The following is a 12997-nucleotide window of genomic DNA, read 5'->3' on the forward strand; positions in this document are numbered from 1 at the left end:
TCAGAAAAGAAAACCTCCCTTAGAAAGTCTAACAAAAGACTGTACGAAGACTTATTTGGCACCTCCCCTGGAAAGGGCTGCATAGCCAAAGGCAGCAGATGTGGGAGGTGAGTAGCCAAAGTTTTTATTGGTAATCATCTTTTTGTTTGTGGACGTGATGGCGATGTTCAGGAGCTTTGTGCCAGGCAGAGGTTAGCTCTGTTCTGGTTTTTTTGTTTCTTTGTTGCTTGCTTATTTGTTTGAATCCTAAAATGCCATTATGGTCGATTTTTCAATTGGAGAACAGAAAGGCCACCTCACTAATGCAGTGCCAGTGCACTGAATGCCTCCTAAGTCAGTGACTGTGGGAGCAGCTGGCGATGCTTAAGAAGCCGCGTGGCAACCCCAGCAGACAGGTACTGTGGCCATTCCCATGTTTACAAGGCTCAGAGAAGTTGGCACCACCGAGCCTGCTGCATTTCACACTGCGCACTCAGTGCTGAGGCCTGGCGGGGAGTTTGTAAGACCCCTGAGGAACTTCAGATGCAGTGATATTCTGCAGTTCTTAGTTCTTCCTCTTTTCCTTTTCTTGCAGTTGCTTTATCCCCGCCCCCCTTCTCATCTCTTTGGCATCTTAGCACATTCTTCATCCTCACCATATACTGTTGGCAGGGTAAAGATGACCCAGAGGCTAAGGGCCATGAGAGGAGAGACTGCAGCCAGCTTGCTCCCCATGTGCCAGGGTCTTGCACAGTGCCTGCCAGGTGCAGGAGACTGTTGAGCAGCTCTCGCGGTAGAGGACTCCTCCTGACTGGATCCAGGAGGAAGAGGAGGAGAATTCTGTTGAAACTGAAAAAGGTCAGCATCACCGTCACCGCAGTCATGCCAGGAGAGTGATGCCAGCCCTCTTGCTGCCTTTTCTCCTGGCCTGCCCTCGATAGCACATTCATTCTAGACGTCCTGCCTCCCAAAGGCATGCCGCTTTCTTGGTGTTCCACTTTGCTGCCTCTCTGGGCACCATTTAGTCCCTCATCAGTCATTGAACTGAATTCCGTGACTGCTCTTGGATCTGGGGGCCTGATGAAGATGTCTAATACAGCATCTCCATGGTGACCCAGTCCCTGGGATGTTGCTGGGCATGAACACCTGGAATCTCCCCTAGACTTTCTATTAATTGTATTGCAACATCAGCTTTTTTTTTTTTCTCAGTTCTGTTCTCCGGCTGAGAGTTTTGGGCATTCCCTTGTGAGTCTACGGGTCCTCCTGGTAGAAAGGAAGGCCCGGATCATGATCCGGACTTGAGGCTGGCATTGCAGAGCCTCAGCTATGCAGCAGAGTCCCCATATGGTTGGAAGATAAGCCTCGGAGAATTGGGAACTGTGTCAACCAGACACCCGGTGCCAAGTAGCACAGATTTAGAGATTTCTTGATACTCCTAGACAGCTGAGCAGAGATTTTTATCATCGGCAGCAAATGCAGCCAGCCCGTCGTGGCTTTGGCAGCATTTGTGGAATTAATTGGAGCACTGAGTTGACAGGACACCAGTGTGGGGATGTCTAAGAACCTTCTCTTTGGTACTTGTGTTGTGTTTTATGTTGAATTGTGTGTCCAGAGTTTCTGGGAGTGCAGAACATTGCCCTCTACTGGGACTGTAATATTTTTTATTCAAACAGTTCCGTCAAAAATGTTGATGCGGACAACAGTGTTTCTAATATGCTCAGTGCAATCAGAAACAGTTGTATTAATAAGACTGAATATTGGAGTTAGAGAGGAGACTTCTAGTTCAGATATACTCTCACCTCCTGTATGCACTAGGAATGTGGGGGAGTCCAAAAACATGAATTGGTTGTTGGAATTCAGTTAGTCCCCCCAGTAACTTTTACCAGTACTTATTTTCCATGTTAGGTAGTCATTGGGGCCGGTCTCTAGAATATGCACTCTAATTAAATGGATGTGAATTTCTGATGGTCTTTTTCTGCACAAAATCCTATTTTATTTATTTATTTTAAATTTTTTTTCTTCTTTTTTTGCAGTACTAGTGATTGAGCCTAGGGTTGCCCTATCACTGAGCTATATCATAGTCATTACTATTTTTATTTTGAGACAGGGTCTTGCTGAGTTGCCTAGACTGACCTCAAATCTGCCATCCTCCTGACTTACCCTGACCACCTCCCAGTCCCCACCAAGTCTCTGGGATTGCAGGCATGTGCCCCTGTGCCTGGCATGAAATCCTATTTTAAGTGTACCATTGGTACCACTTGTAAAGAAACCTTCCTTTTCTAAAATTACTCCTAAGTTGGTTATGATTTTTAATTATTGCATTATAAAATCAGATTGTCTGTAGTGGTAAAACCATATCATAATCTTCTAATCCACAGAACTTCCAAAATTATTTTGATGTAATAGAACTTCTAGTGAACAAATTGCTAATCTAATTTCATCTACAGAAATTAGCAAGGACAGTCTGATTTTTTTAGGGCAGTGCCTTTCAGCAGTAACCCACAGTAATAAATCCAGTTTCAGAGCAGTACCGCTCACATGTATTTGTATGTAAATATATAGATACATGCAGAGAAATGAAGTAAAACTTACCTGAATTTATTTACTTTGTCCAATGCCCTGTTTCTTTTCTTTTCTTTTCTTTTCTTTTCTCTTTTCTTTTCTTTCTTTCTTTCTTTCTTTTTTTCTTTCTTTCTTTCTTCCTCTCTTTTATTTTTTACTTCTTTGCTCCCTTTTTCTTGTGCTGGTCATGATTCACCAGATCAATTTTATCATATACTGACCCACAATTCAAAGCACATTGCAAGCTGGGCATGATGGCGTATATCTCCCCAGCAACTTGGGAGGCTTAGGTAGGAGGATTGCAAGTTTGAGGCCAGCCTCAGCAACTTAGTGAGACCTTGCTTAAAGTAAAAAAAAGAAAAAGGCCTGGCGATGTGGCTCAGTGGTTAAGCACCCCTGGGTTCAACCCTCAGTACCAAAGAAAAGAAAAAAACAAACAAAAAACCCACATTGCATTATGGGTAAACTTTTTAGCTCTTTCCACCTCTTCCTTTCCTTGTTTCTGGGGTGTTTGGGGTGTGTGTTTTTCTGCTATTTTACTTTCTTTTTTCCTTTTCCCTCCCTCCCTTCCTTCCTTCCTTCCTTTTTTTTCTTGTTTTTGTTTTTGTTTTTCTTTCTTTCTTTTTTTTTTTTTTAATGATGGGCACTGTGTTGCCTGGACTGGTCTCAAGCTCCTGGGCTCTAGTGATCACCCTGCCTCAGCCTTGCTGGCAGCTCAGACTACAGGTGCTTACCCTCATACCTGGCTTTTTTTTTTTTTTTTTTTTTTTTTTTTTTTTTTAATAATAATAATCCTTTGCTTTCTGCTAGATAGCAGAATAAAAGAACTGTAAAGAATTTAAAATCCCTCCCTTAGCTCAATTACCAGGTGCAGCTCCCCTCCACAGCCCTCAGGGCAAACAGACCTCTGAGAAGTGCTTTCTGGAGAGCTTGACACTGAGTGCACTAGGGAAGTCCTCCATTGATTGGTTGAGAGTAACCTTTTACAAATTAACCAAAGGCCCACAGTAGGTACATACCTCTGCTGTGGCTTATGAGTAGCATTGTTTAATAGTAATCCTTGGGCCGGGGTGGTGGCTCAGTGGTAGAACACTTGCCTAAAAGCACACTGGGTTCGATCCTTAGTACCACATAAGAATAAATAAATAAAATAAAGGTATTTTGTCCATCTACAACTAAAAAAATAGTAAGAAAAAAAAAATAGTAATCCTGTTGTTCCAGGGACTTGGGAGGCTGAGGTGGGAGTATCAGAAGTTCAAAACCAGGCTCAGCAACTTAACAAGATCTTGTCTCAAAAAATAAGAGGGACTGAAGATATAGCTCAGTAGTAAAGAACTGAGGATTAATTCCCACCCGCCCCCCATTATCATACCATTGTAATAAATATCTGTTTAAGCTTTACTGTGACCCAGCCATGGGCTCAGTGCTTGATGGACATTATTTCATTATTAAGCCCTTCTGCTTTCCAAAACAGATACTGTTATTTATACCTGAGATACACACAGGAAGTTGAGACATGACCCTTCCTTAGCCTCTACAAACCACCATGAAAAAAGTATTGGCCAGTTCCATGGGGTAATTAAAACACTTTTGTGAATCCATTCATGTTCAGATTCCTAAGGGAGTACAGTAGCCTTTCTTTGGCATGATTGTAATCAGTGGAGAAAACAGCCTTTATTGTGAGTCAGATGATTCTGTTATCTAAAAAGTGTCCGAGATTAAAAATTAAAAAAATAAAAGAGGGCTGGGGATATAGCTCAGTTGGTAGAGAGCTTGCCTCACAAGCACAAGGCCCTGGGTTCAATCCCCAGCACCGCAAAAAAAAAAAAAAAATTTTTTTTTTAATTAAAAAAATCAAACAGAGTGTCCAGAGCTGGGCATGGTGGCTTATACCTGTGATTCCAGCTACTAAGGAGGCTGAGGCAGGATGATCACAAATTCAAGGCCAGCCTGGGCAACATAGCAAAATAAAACAAAAAGATAAAAGGATCCAAAAAGTAGTTCATTAATTTAAGTGAACTCCAACCTGGGACCTTGTTAGAAATGCAGACCCACAGTTTTCAGTCTGCACTCTAACAGGAACCCGGGTGATTCATGTGGACATTAGGGTTGAAGCACCACTGCGCTAGGCCAGACCCAGGTGTGCTCGGTGTTCTTGTCTGGTCTTCACTTGCCTGAGGCGTGTGCGTGTCAGTGGAAGCGTAGGCTTTGTGCTTCAATCTTGCACGCTCCCCTGACACCTACCAGTGCTCACTAATTGGCTCTCCTGCTTAATTAAACCCTCACAAACATATTCCAGTAAGTTTCTGGGTCAGATTCAGCATTTGTGAAAAATAGGTTTTATTAGGTAATATAACTGAAATACAATGAATAGTACCTTTTCAAGTATTTGATAAGTTTTGACATGTGTACGTATACCAGTAAACCATGACCACATTAAGATAATAATTATATCTATCACCTACTGAAATTCTTTCGTGTCCCTTTGTATCTTCCCTGTCACCCTCAGGCAACCTCTGTTCTGCTTTCTGTCACTATATGTAAGTTTGCACTTTCTAAAATCTTTTATAAATGGAATCATGCAATATGGTTTCTTTTGTTTGCGTGGTTTCTTTCATTCAGCATAGTTATTTTGAGATCTATTCTGAGTACTCTAATTATTGCTTTTTATTGCTGAATAGTATTCTATTTATGACTAGTTTATTTATATACTTGCTGATAAAATCTCGGGTCGTTTGCAGTTTTTGTCCAGGGCTGCCTGGAACACCTGTGTACTAGTCTTCATATGGACATGTGCTTCTTATTCTGCTTGGTAAACAGATATTGAGGAATGGAATACTTAGATTATATGGTCCATGTATACTGACTCTTTTAGAAACTGCTAAACTATTTTTAAAAGTGGTCACATCACTCTGTCCCCACCAGCAGGGTGTGAGAGCTTCATTTCCTTCCATCATCTTCAGCACTTGGTATTGTCTTTTTAATTATACTGAGTGTGACCTTGAACTTGTCATCCTCCTGCCTCAGTTGCTGGGATTACAGGTGTGTGCTGTAGCTCCCAGCTGTTTATAGTTTTTAAAATTTTTATTTTTGCTGAAGTCCAGTACATTTGTTCTCTTGTGGATTATGCTTTTGGTGTTGTCTATAAAAATGCTGGCCTAAAACAAGGTCACAAAGGAACTTTCATAAATTTTCTTCTAGAAATGTTAGAATTTTAGGTTTTTAATTTAGGTTCATGATCCATTTGGAGTTAATTTTGTGCATAGTATGAGGTTTAAATTAAAATTGATATTCTTTTTGCATATGGATATTATTCAGAATCATTTGTTGAATGAGTCAAATTGCTTTTGAATCTTTGTAACATATCACCAGTGATCTGCATACAGAGAGAAGTAAATCTCTTAAAACATCCAGAACCTAAAAACCAATGAGAAGAGTGGTAGGAACTCTGGGTTCCCAGATGGGGACGGAGCTTGGCCTCAGGCATTGGGATCTTTGGAGATCCTCATATTCTCCCTCCTCATATTCTATTCATGGTCTCCCTCCCACCCCTTGAAGAGTTCTCTTCTGGCCTTGCTAGCACCCATGCTCTGTCTCCTGTCGGGCCCTGTGGACAGGAAGTCCAGCACTGATGTCCTGAAGGAGCATGCATCTTGCTGGGTCCAGCCTGAGCCCTTTCTCAGAGACTGGGGAGAGCCAGCAGGGTTGGCCCTGGGGTGCAGGTGTGTGTAGTGGCACCCGCAGCGTGGTTGGGGGAGGCAGCATTGACCGTAGCAGACCATGTGGCAGACCTGAGCCCAGTGTGGAAAGTCAGCACCCGCCTAACACTCTGGGAATCACTTCATGTTTTCCAGGCACTCCTCGCAGGCATGCGGAACCGCGAAAACAGCTCGCCCTGCCAGGGCAACGGAGAGCAGGCGGGCAGGGGCAGGAACGTAGGCTCCGTGTGGCCGGCGGAGGAGGAGCCCTGCAATGATGCCACCGCCCCTTCCTACAAGAAGCCTCTCTATGGCATCTCGCACAAGATCATGGAGAAGAAGAACCCTCCCGTGGGGGACCTGCTCAACACCTATGAGCTCTTCGAGAAGGCCAACGCCAGCAACAGCCCCTCCCCTCTGCGCCTGCTGAACGACCCTCAGAAGCGGGACTGTGGCGGCGCATCGGGAGCAACCACTGACGGCGACCCCAACATCTACTTTCTGATCCAGAAGATGTTCTACATGCTCAACACTCTCACTTCCAACATGTCCCAGCTGCACAGCAAGGTGGACTTGCTCTCCCTGGAAGTGAGCCGCATCAAGAAGCAGGTGAGCCCCTCTGAGCTCGTGGCCAAATTCCAGCCGCCCCCGGAGTACCAGCTCACTGCCGCAGAGCTCAAGCAGATCGTGGACCAGAGCCTGTCAGGCGGTGACCTGGCCTGCCGCCTGCTGGTGCAGCTCTTCCCTGAGCTCTTCAGCGACGTGGACTTCTCCCGCGGCTGCAGTGCTTGTGGCTTTGCGGCCAAGCGGAAGCTGGAGTCGCTGCACCTGCAGCTCATCCGCAACTACGTGGAGGTCTACTACCCCTCGGTGAAGGACACCGCCGTGTGGCAGGCCGAGTGCTTGCCGCAGCTGAATGACTTCTTCAGCCGCTTCTGGGCCCAGCGGGAAATGGAGGACAGCCAGCCAGGGGGCCAGGTCACCAGCTTCTTTGAAACTGAGCAGGTGGACGCCGGCCACTTCCTGGACAGCAAGGACCAGGAGGAGGCCCTGTCCCTGGACCGCAGCAGCACCATCGCCTCAGACCACGTGGTGGACACGCAGGACCTCACCGAGTTCCTGGATGAAGCCTCCTCGCCGGGCGAGTTTGCCGTCTTCCTCCTCCACCGGCTCTTCCCGGAGCTCTTTGACCACCGGAAGCTGGGCGAGCAGTACAGCTGCTACGGCGATGGCGGCAAGCAGGAGCTGGACCCGCAGAGGCTGCAGATCATCCGCAACTACACAGAGATCTACTTTCCCGACATGCAGGAAGAGGAGGCCTGGCTGCAGCAGTGCGCCCAGCGCATCAATGACGAGCTGGAGGGCCTGGGGCTGGAGGGAGGCAGCGAGGGCGAGACGCCACGGGACGACTGCTACGACTCCTCCAGCCTGCCGGATGACCTCTCCGTGGTCAAGGTGGAGGACAGCTTCGAGGGCGAGAGGCCGGGCAGGCGCTCCAAGAAGATCTGGCTGGTGCCCATTGACTTCGACAAGCTGGAGATCCCGCAGCCTGACTTCGAGGTGCCGGGCGCCGACTGTCTGCTCAGCAAGGAGCAGCTGCGCAGCATCTACGAGAGCAGCCTGTCCATCGGCAACTTCGCCTCCCGCCTGCTGGTGCACCTCTTCCCGGAGCTCTTCACCCACGAGAACCTGCGCAAGCAGTACAACTGCAGCGGTTCGCTGGGCAAGAAGCAGCTGGACCCTGCCCGCATCAAACTGATCCGCCACTACGTGCAGCTGCTCTACCCCCGGGCCAAAAACGACCGCGTCTGGACTCTGGAGTTCGTGGGCAAGCTGGACGAGCGCTGCAGGCGCCGGGACACGGAGCAGAGGCGCTCCTACCAGCAGCAGCGCAAGGTCCACGTGCCAGGCCCTGAGTGCAGAGACCTGGCGAGCTATGCAATCAACCCCGAGAGGTTCCGAGAGGAGTTTGAGGGGCCCCCTTTGCCCCCTGAAAGGAGCAGCAAGGACTTCTGCAAGATCCCCCTGGACGAGCTGGTGGTCCCCTCACCCGACTTCCCCGTGCCTTCTCCCTACCTGCTGTCGGACAAGGAGGTGCGTGAGATCGTGCAGCAGAGCCTCTCCGTGGGCAACTTTGCCGCCCGGCTCCTGGTCAGGCTCTTCCCTGAACTCTTCACTGCCGAGAACCTCCGGCTGCAGTACAACCATTCTGGGGCTTGCAACAAGAAGCAGCTGGACCCCACGCGACTGCGGCTCATCCGCCATTATGTGGAGGCCGTGTACCCCGTGGAGAAGATGGAGGAGGTGTGGCACTATGAATGTATCCCCAGTATCGACGAGCGGTGTCGCCGCCCCAACAGGAAAAAGTGTGACATCCTCAAGAAAGCCAAGAAAGTGGAAAAGTGACGGCCCGTGGGCTGCCCAGAGACTTGGGGTCATGAAAGGCCGAGCGATGGGCACCCTTGGGCCTGAGTCACTTGGAGCATGTGTATGGTATCCACAGACAGGCACCTTATGTCAGTGGGGAGTGGCTTCCTACATTTGCACACGTAGACACCCACCCACCCATGAGAAAGCAGCCTTGAATTTGGTCTCTTGACCGTCCTGTATTCCCTGGTGGCACAGCTGGAGTTTGGGGGGAGCCAGGCTGTGAGCAGCCAGACTAGAGGAATAGGTCCTCTCTCCTTTCTGTGCCCTCCCCCGCCACTCACAATCCAAAATGCAAATTAAGCAGCTTCTGTTCCTCTCCCCACATTTTACATCTTCCATTTTTAACTTTTTCTTTTTTTTTTAATTAAAATGAACCCCTTTTTTAAAGAAAATCATTGGGCTCTTTGGAGGCCAATTTACTTAGAAAATCTTTTTAAGTATTTGAGATGAAGTACTGTAAGATAACTTCAGTTGCTGGGATTTTAAAAGATGATTTCAGAGATTTATGAATTTTTTAGAAGTGCCATGTTTGTGCATGATGGGTAATCATAGCTGCAGGTGGCATGGAAACTGATTTTACTGACCTTGTCTTTGACATGTGATTTTGGAGGAGTCGAGATGCCCCTTGGACCGCAGTAGAGGGGTTGGAATAGGAATAGCATGAAGTCCTTTCTGACCACATGCAAGATTCCCCTTCTGCTGTGGTGCCCAGGAAGGTGACTGTCGTGCTCACTCTGTAGATGAGAACACTGGATGATGATATGAATGTAGATAGACCTGGAAACACACTTTCACAATGTCTTCATTTGAGCTATGTCCTTCCATGGCCCCCTGTTCCCTCTCCACACTGGGTGCTGGTTGGAGGGGCAGATTCGTTTCCTTGGAAAATAATATGTGTGAGCATTTGGCTTCTTGTTGGATTGGAGGGTGGGCTTCTTTGGGTTCACCAAGAACTGTTTACTTTCTGTGCGGGTATTTGTACAAAATCTAGGTCTGGGAGCTGAGTGGTGACTTCCCCAGACCTCAACGTTAGCTCCTCCCATTAGCGAGGCATCCTTGCTCCTGTGGGCAGGCCCAGGCCTGGGACCCTCTTGGGGATACCTGATATTGAAAGGGCACAGGTCATCTCAAGTGGGGCTCCCATGTCCCTTCCCCGGTCCACTCAGAGTTTTCCCCTGGGAACCCCTAAAGGTTCTCCTATCTTACCCCTGGCCCATCCCCTGTCTTCTAGGTGCACCTCTCCCCTCCCCTCTGATGGGGAAGGTCACATGGCTCCAAGTCAGCAGCTTGCTCTCCAGCAGCACCAGCTGGGAAACTTCCCAGAAGGTCAAGTCTTTAAAGGCAGAACTTTTACCTGCCCTACACTGGGGGCCAAAAGGTGAAGAAGGAAAGGAAGCAGTCTAACCCGAACTGAATGCATCTTACCAGAGACCTGGGAAATTGATTCACACCGCCTAGTCATAAAACCTTGAGGACGTTACAGATTTAATGTCCTAATGGTTTTGTACTTTGCTACCTTCAAATGCAGAAATAATAGAAATAACCTGTGAATTTTCCTCATACAGTAAAGAACTTTAGTTCCAGTAGCTATATGACGTACTTTTGCCTTCACCCAGTGGGCATTTGTTTATATAACATAGAATTTTGAGCTGCTTAAAAATTGCTCTTTGGTGTCATTTGCAGACTATTTCTGTTAAAACTGCAAACCTGAATTATTGGAAATGAAAAATGCACAGGAACTTAATGACTCTGTCACACGCACCCACACATGCAAACACACACACTTCTTACTAGAAAACTTAAGTGAGACGAAGGGGACCTCAGTGAATTCAAGTTTGCCTTTGTGCCTGGAAAGAAGGGATGGGGCAGCCAGGAGACTCACTTCCCCGCTCAGTTGGGCTTTTCTTTCTGCCTTAGACTCTCCGCCACATATACACGTGCATGCACCCTACCCAAAGATGGCTGTGGCACTCTCCTGCCGGCCCCTCTGGTTGGGGGTCCCCTGGAATTTATTCTGGTCTCTAGGATGTATCCAAGAGGATTCCAAGCCATGTGAAAATTGCCCTGCTTTCTAGAGGGTGAATGTAACCCTGCAACTTCAGAAGCACAATCAATTGTTAATTTTTTAAAAATTCCTGTTTGCTTAACATTATCAAAATCAACAGGTTCTAGAAATTAAATATGTCTCTTTGTTACCCAGAGCATGTTAAATTTTTGGAAACTGTGGTTTCCTTAATACCTTTCTTGTGTCCTGTCTCTCCCCGCCTCCCCTCCATCAAATCCTACAGTCCCTTTCAGTGAAGAGAGGTGGACACCCTCTGGGAGCTGTTTCCTGTCCCCCTGGACTGTGTTCTGTCTTTATGGGGTCCTCACTTCTGCATCCATGCAGGCAGCTCCGGTGGGCATGTTTTTTTTTTACATGAAGCAATAGAAAGTACAAAATACTTATTTTTTCAGAACTTAATGTGTTCCATAAAATCTGTTGGCATCCCCCCATCCTTCTCCCCATCTAAATTCTTTGGTTTTTACTTGTTTGTGTTTTGGATTATCTTCTGCCTTGTATCCCAAGGACTAAAGAATTAGCACAGACACATTCTGACGTTGATAGTAAGTCACGGTAGGTGGTAGTGGTCATGGTTCTCTCTGTTCGTAGGTTGTTGAAGAATGTATGAAGATAGTCATGAATGTACTAAGCGTTCGGATCCTGCTTCAGTTCACATGGCCGCGTCGACATGACGACAGAAGTTTGACAGGGAATCAAGTGGTGTCTGGTGTCATTAGCACTAGTGTACCCCTCCCCCTTCAGTGTTGGCTCCAAACCTTGCTTTCCTTTCAAGTTAGGGGGCATATCAGCAGCAATTATCAACCACCCAAGGGATCTACTTAGTGGTGACTGGATTGGTAAGAGTTCTGGCCTGACCACACCGCAGCATGGCCGCTTGGGTTCCTGTAGAGATGGCCTCAGCTTCCACCTTCCCCCCCCAGGGGCTGCTTCTTGCCTGATTGAGAAGGGTTCTCAAGACCCCTGGTTGGAGGTCATTGAGCTCTTGCCCTGCCTGGCTGTGATGATTCTGTAGGGGGGGTGGGGGCCAGGGGTGTCCCTGCTGTTGGGAACACTTGCCTCTTGTAGATCCAGCCTTAATGTTTTCTGACATCCTAGTGAGAGCAGACCCTGCACAAAGTGGATATCAGAGTTAATACTGTGAGGAGACAAAATAATGAGAATAGTTTTACCAAAGATAATGAAATATCGCATAACGTCTGCATATTACCATTGAATTGAGTGCATCTTTAGAAAACTGAATGTAACGAAAACCCAGGACATTTTTGGAAATTGTATGCTCTCTAGCAACTTTGTGTGAATTTTTATACAAGCACTGTTTTATGAGTTATATAAAATGTTTTAAAAATAGAAAAACTGTGGTCTCCTAACATCTTATTTCCTTGAGGCACCGGCCTCTTAGAACATGTCTTGGTCTGTCTGTCCTTCTGTGTGGCCCCCTGCCCACCTCCCAGGGGAGAGCATGAATGTTCTTTGGGGGTTCAGCCCCTTAGGCTTCCACTCTGTGGGTGTCAGGGGGGCATCTCACAGGCTTTCGGTTTGGCCACCGCTGACTGACAGAAGTCACCAAATAAATCCTCCAATCCTGCTTCTACACAAACCACTTCCTGGCCACACAGTGGGAAACTCACTTGACCTTTTTTAAACTTCCCTGGTTAGGTGCCAGGTCAGCCCTGCCAAGCTAGCAGAGCTTCACTTAATTTTAACCTCATTTTTATTCACTTTTGATTAAATGGGATAGAGTTCATCAAAGCTAATGTGTTATTAAAAACTCAGTGATAACAAAAAAATGCACTTTTTTTTATTTAAACCCAGGGGTGCTTAACCACTGAGCCACATCCCCAGCCATTTTTTGTATTTTATTTAGAGACAAGGTCTTGTGCAGTTGCTTAGGGCCTTGCTAAATTGCTGAGACTGCTTTTGAACTCAATCCTCCTGCCTCAGCCTCCAAAGCCACTGGGATTACAGGCATGTCACACCGTGCCTAGCAAAATGCGTGGTTTTGATAGCAAAACCCTGTTTTCCCTCATGTTCTCTTGTCTTTGGCTAACTATAAATAAATAATCTTCAATATTTTATAGTAGAAATAAGCCCGAGGATCACAAAATGTACACAGATTATGGCTCCTAACTGGAACTTTTTCTTACTGTAAGTGTGCTTATTTCGGGGCAGGGGTGAGTTGCTTGCTTATGTTGCTGGGGGTTGAACCCAGAACCTCATGCACTCTACCACTGAGCTACACTCCCCGCCTCTTATTTCTGATTTG

At 46.8% G+C, this 12997-nt stretch overlaps 1 protein-coding gene across 4 annotated transcripts in view; it reads left to right on the top strand.

The window, feature by feature from the left end:
* The window catches only part of Bend3 (BEN domain containing 3), a 34347-nt gene extending 22306 nt beyond the window's left edge, over positions 1-12041 (top strand). For all 4 annotated transcript variants that reach the window (XM_047559752.1, XM_047559753.1, XM_047559754.1 and 1 more), the window contains one exon: positions 6396-12041. In XM_047559752.1, coding sequence (XP_047415708.1) covers positions 6396-8645 — 2250 coding nt within the window. In that variant the 3' untranslated portion in view covers positions 8646-12041. The remainder of the gene's footprint in view (positions 1-6395) is intronic.
* The last annotated feature ends 956 nt before the right edge of the window (positions 12042-12997 follow it).

This window comes from Sciurus carolinensis, chromosome 7, assembly GCF_902686445.1.
Source record: "Sciurus carolinensis chromosome 7, mSciCar1.2, whole genome shotgun sequence".
Taxonomy (NCBI): domain Eukaryota; kingdom Metazoa; phylum Chordata; class Mammalia; order Rodentia; family Sciuridae; genus Sciurus; species Sciurus carolinensis.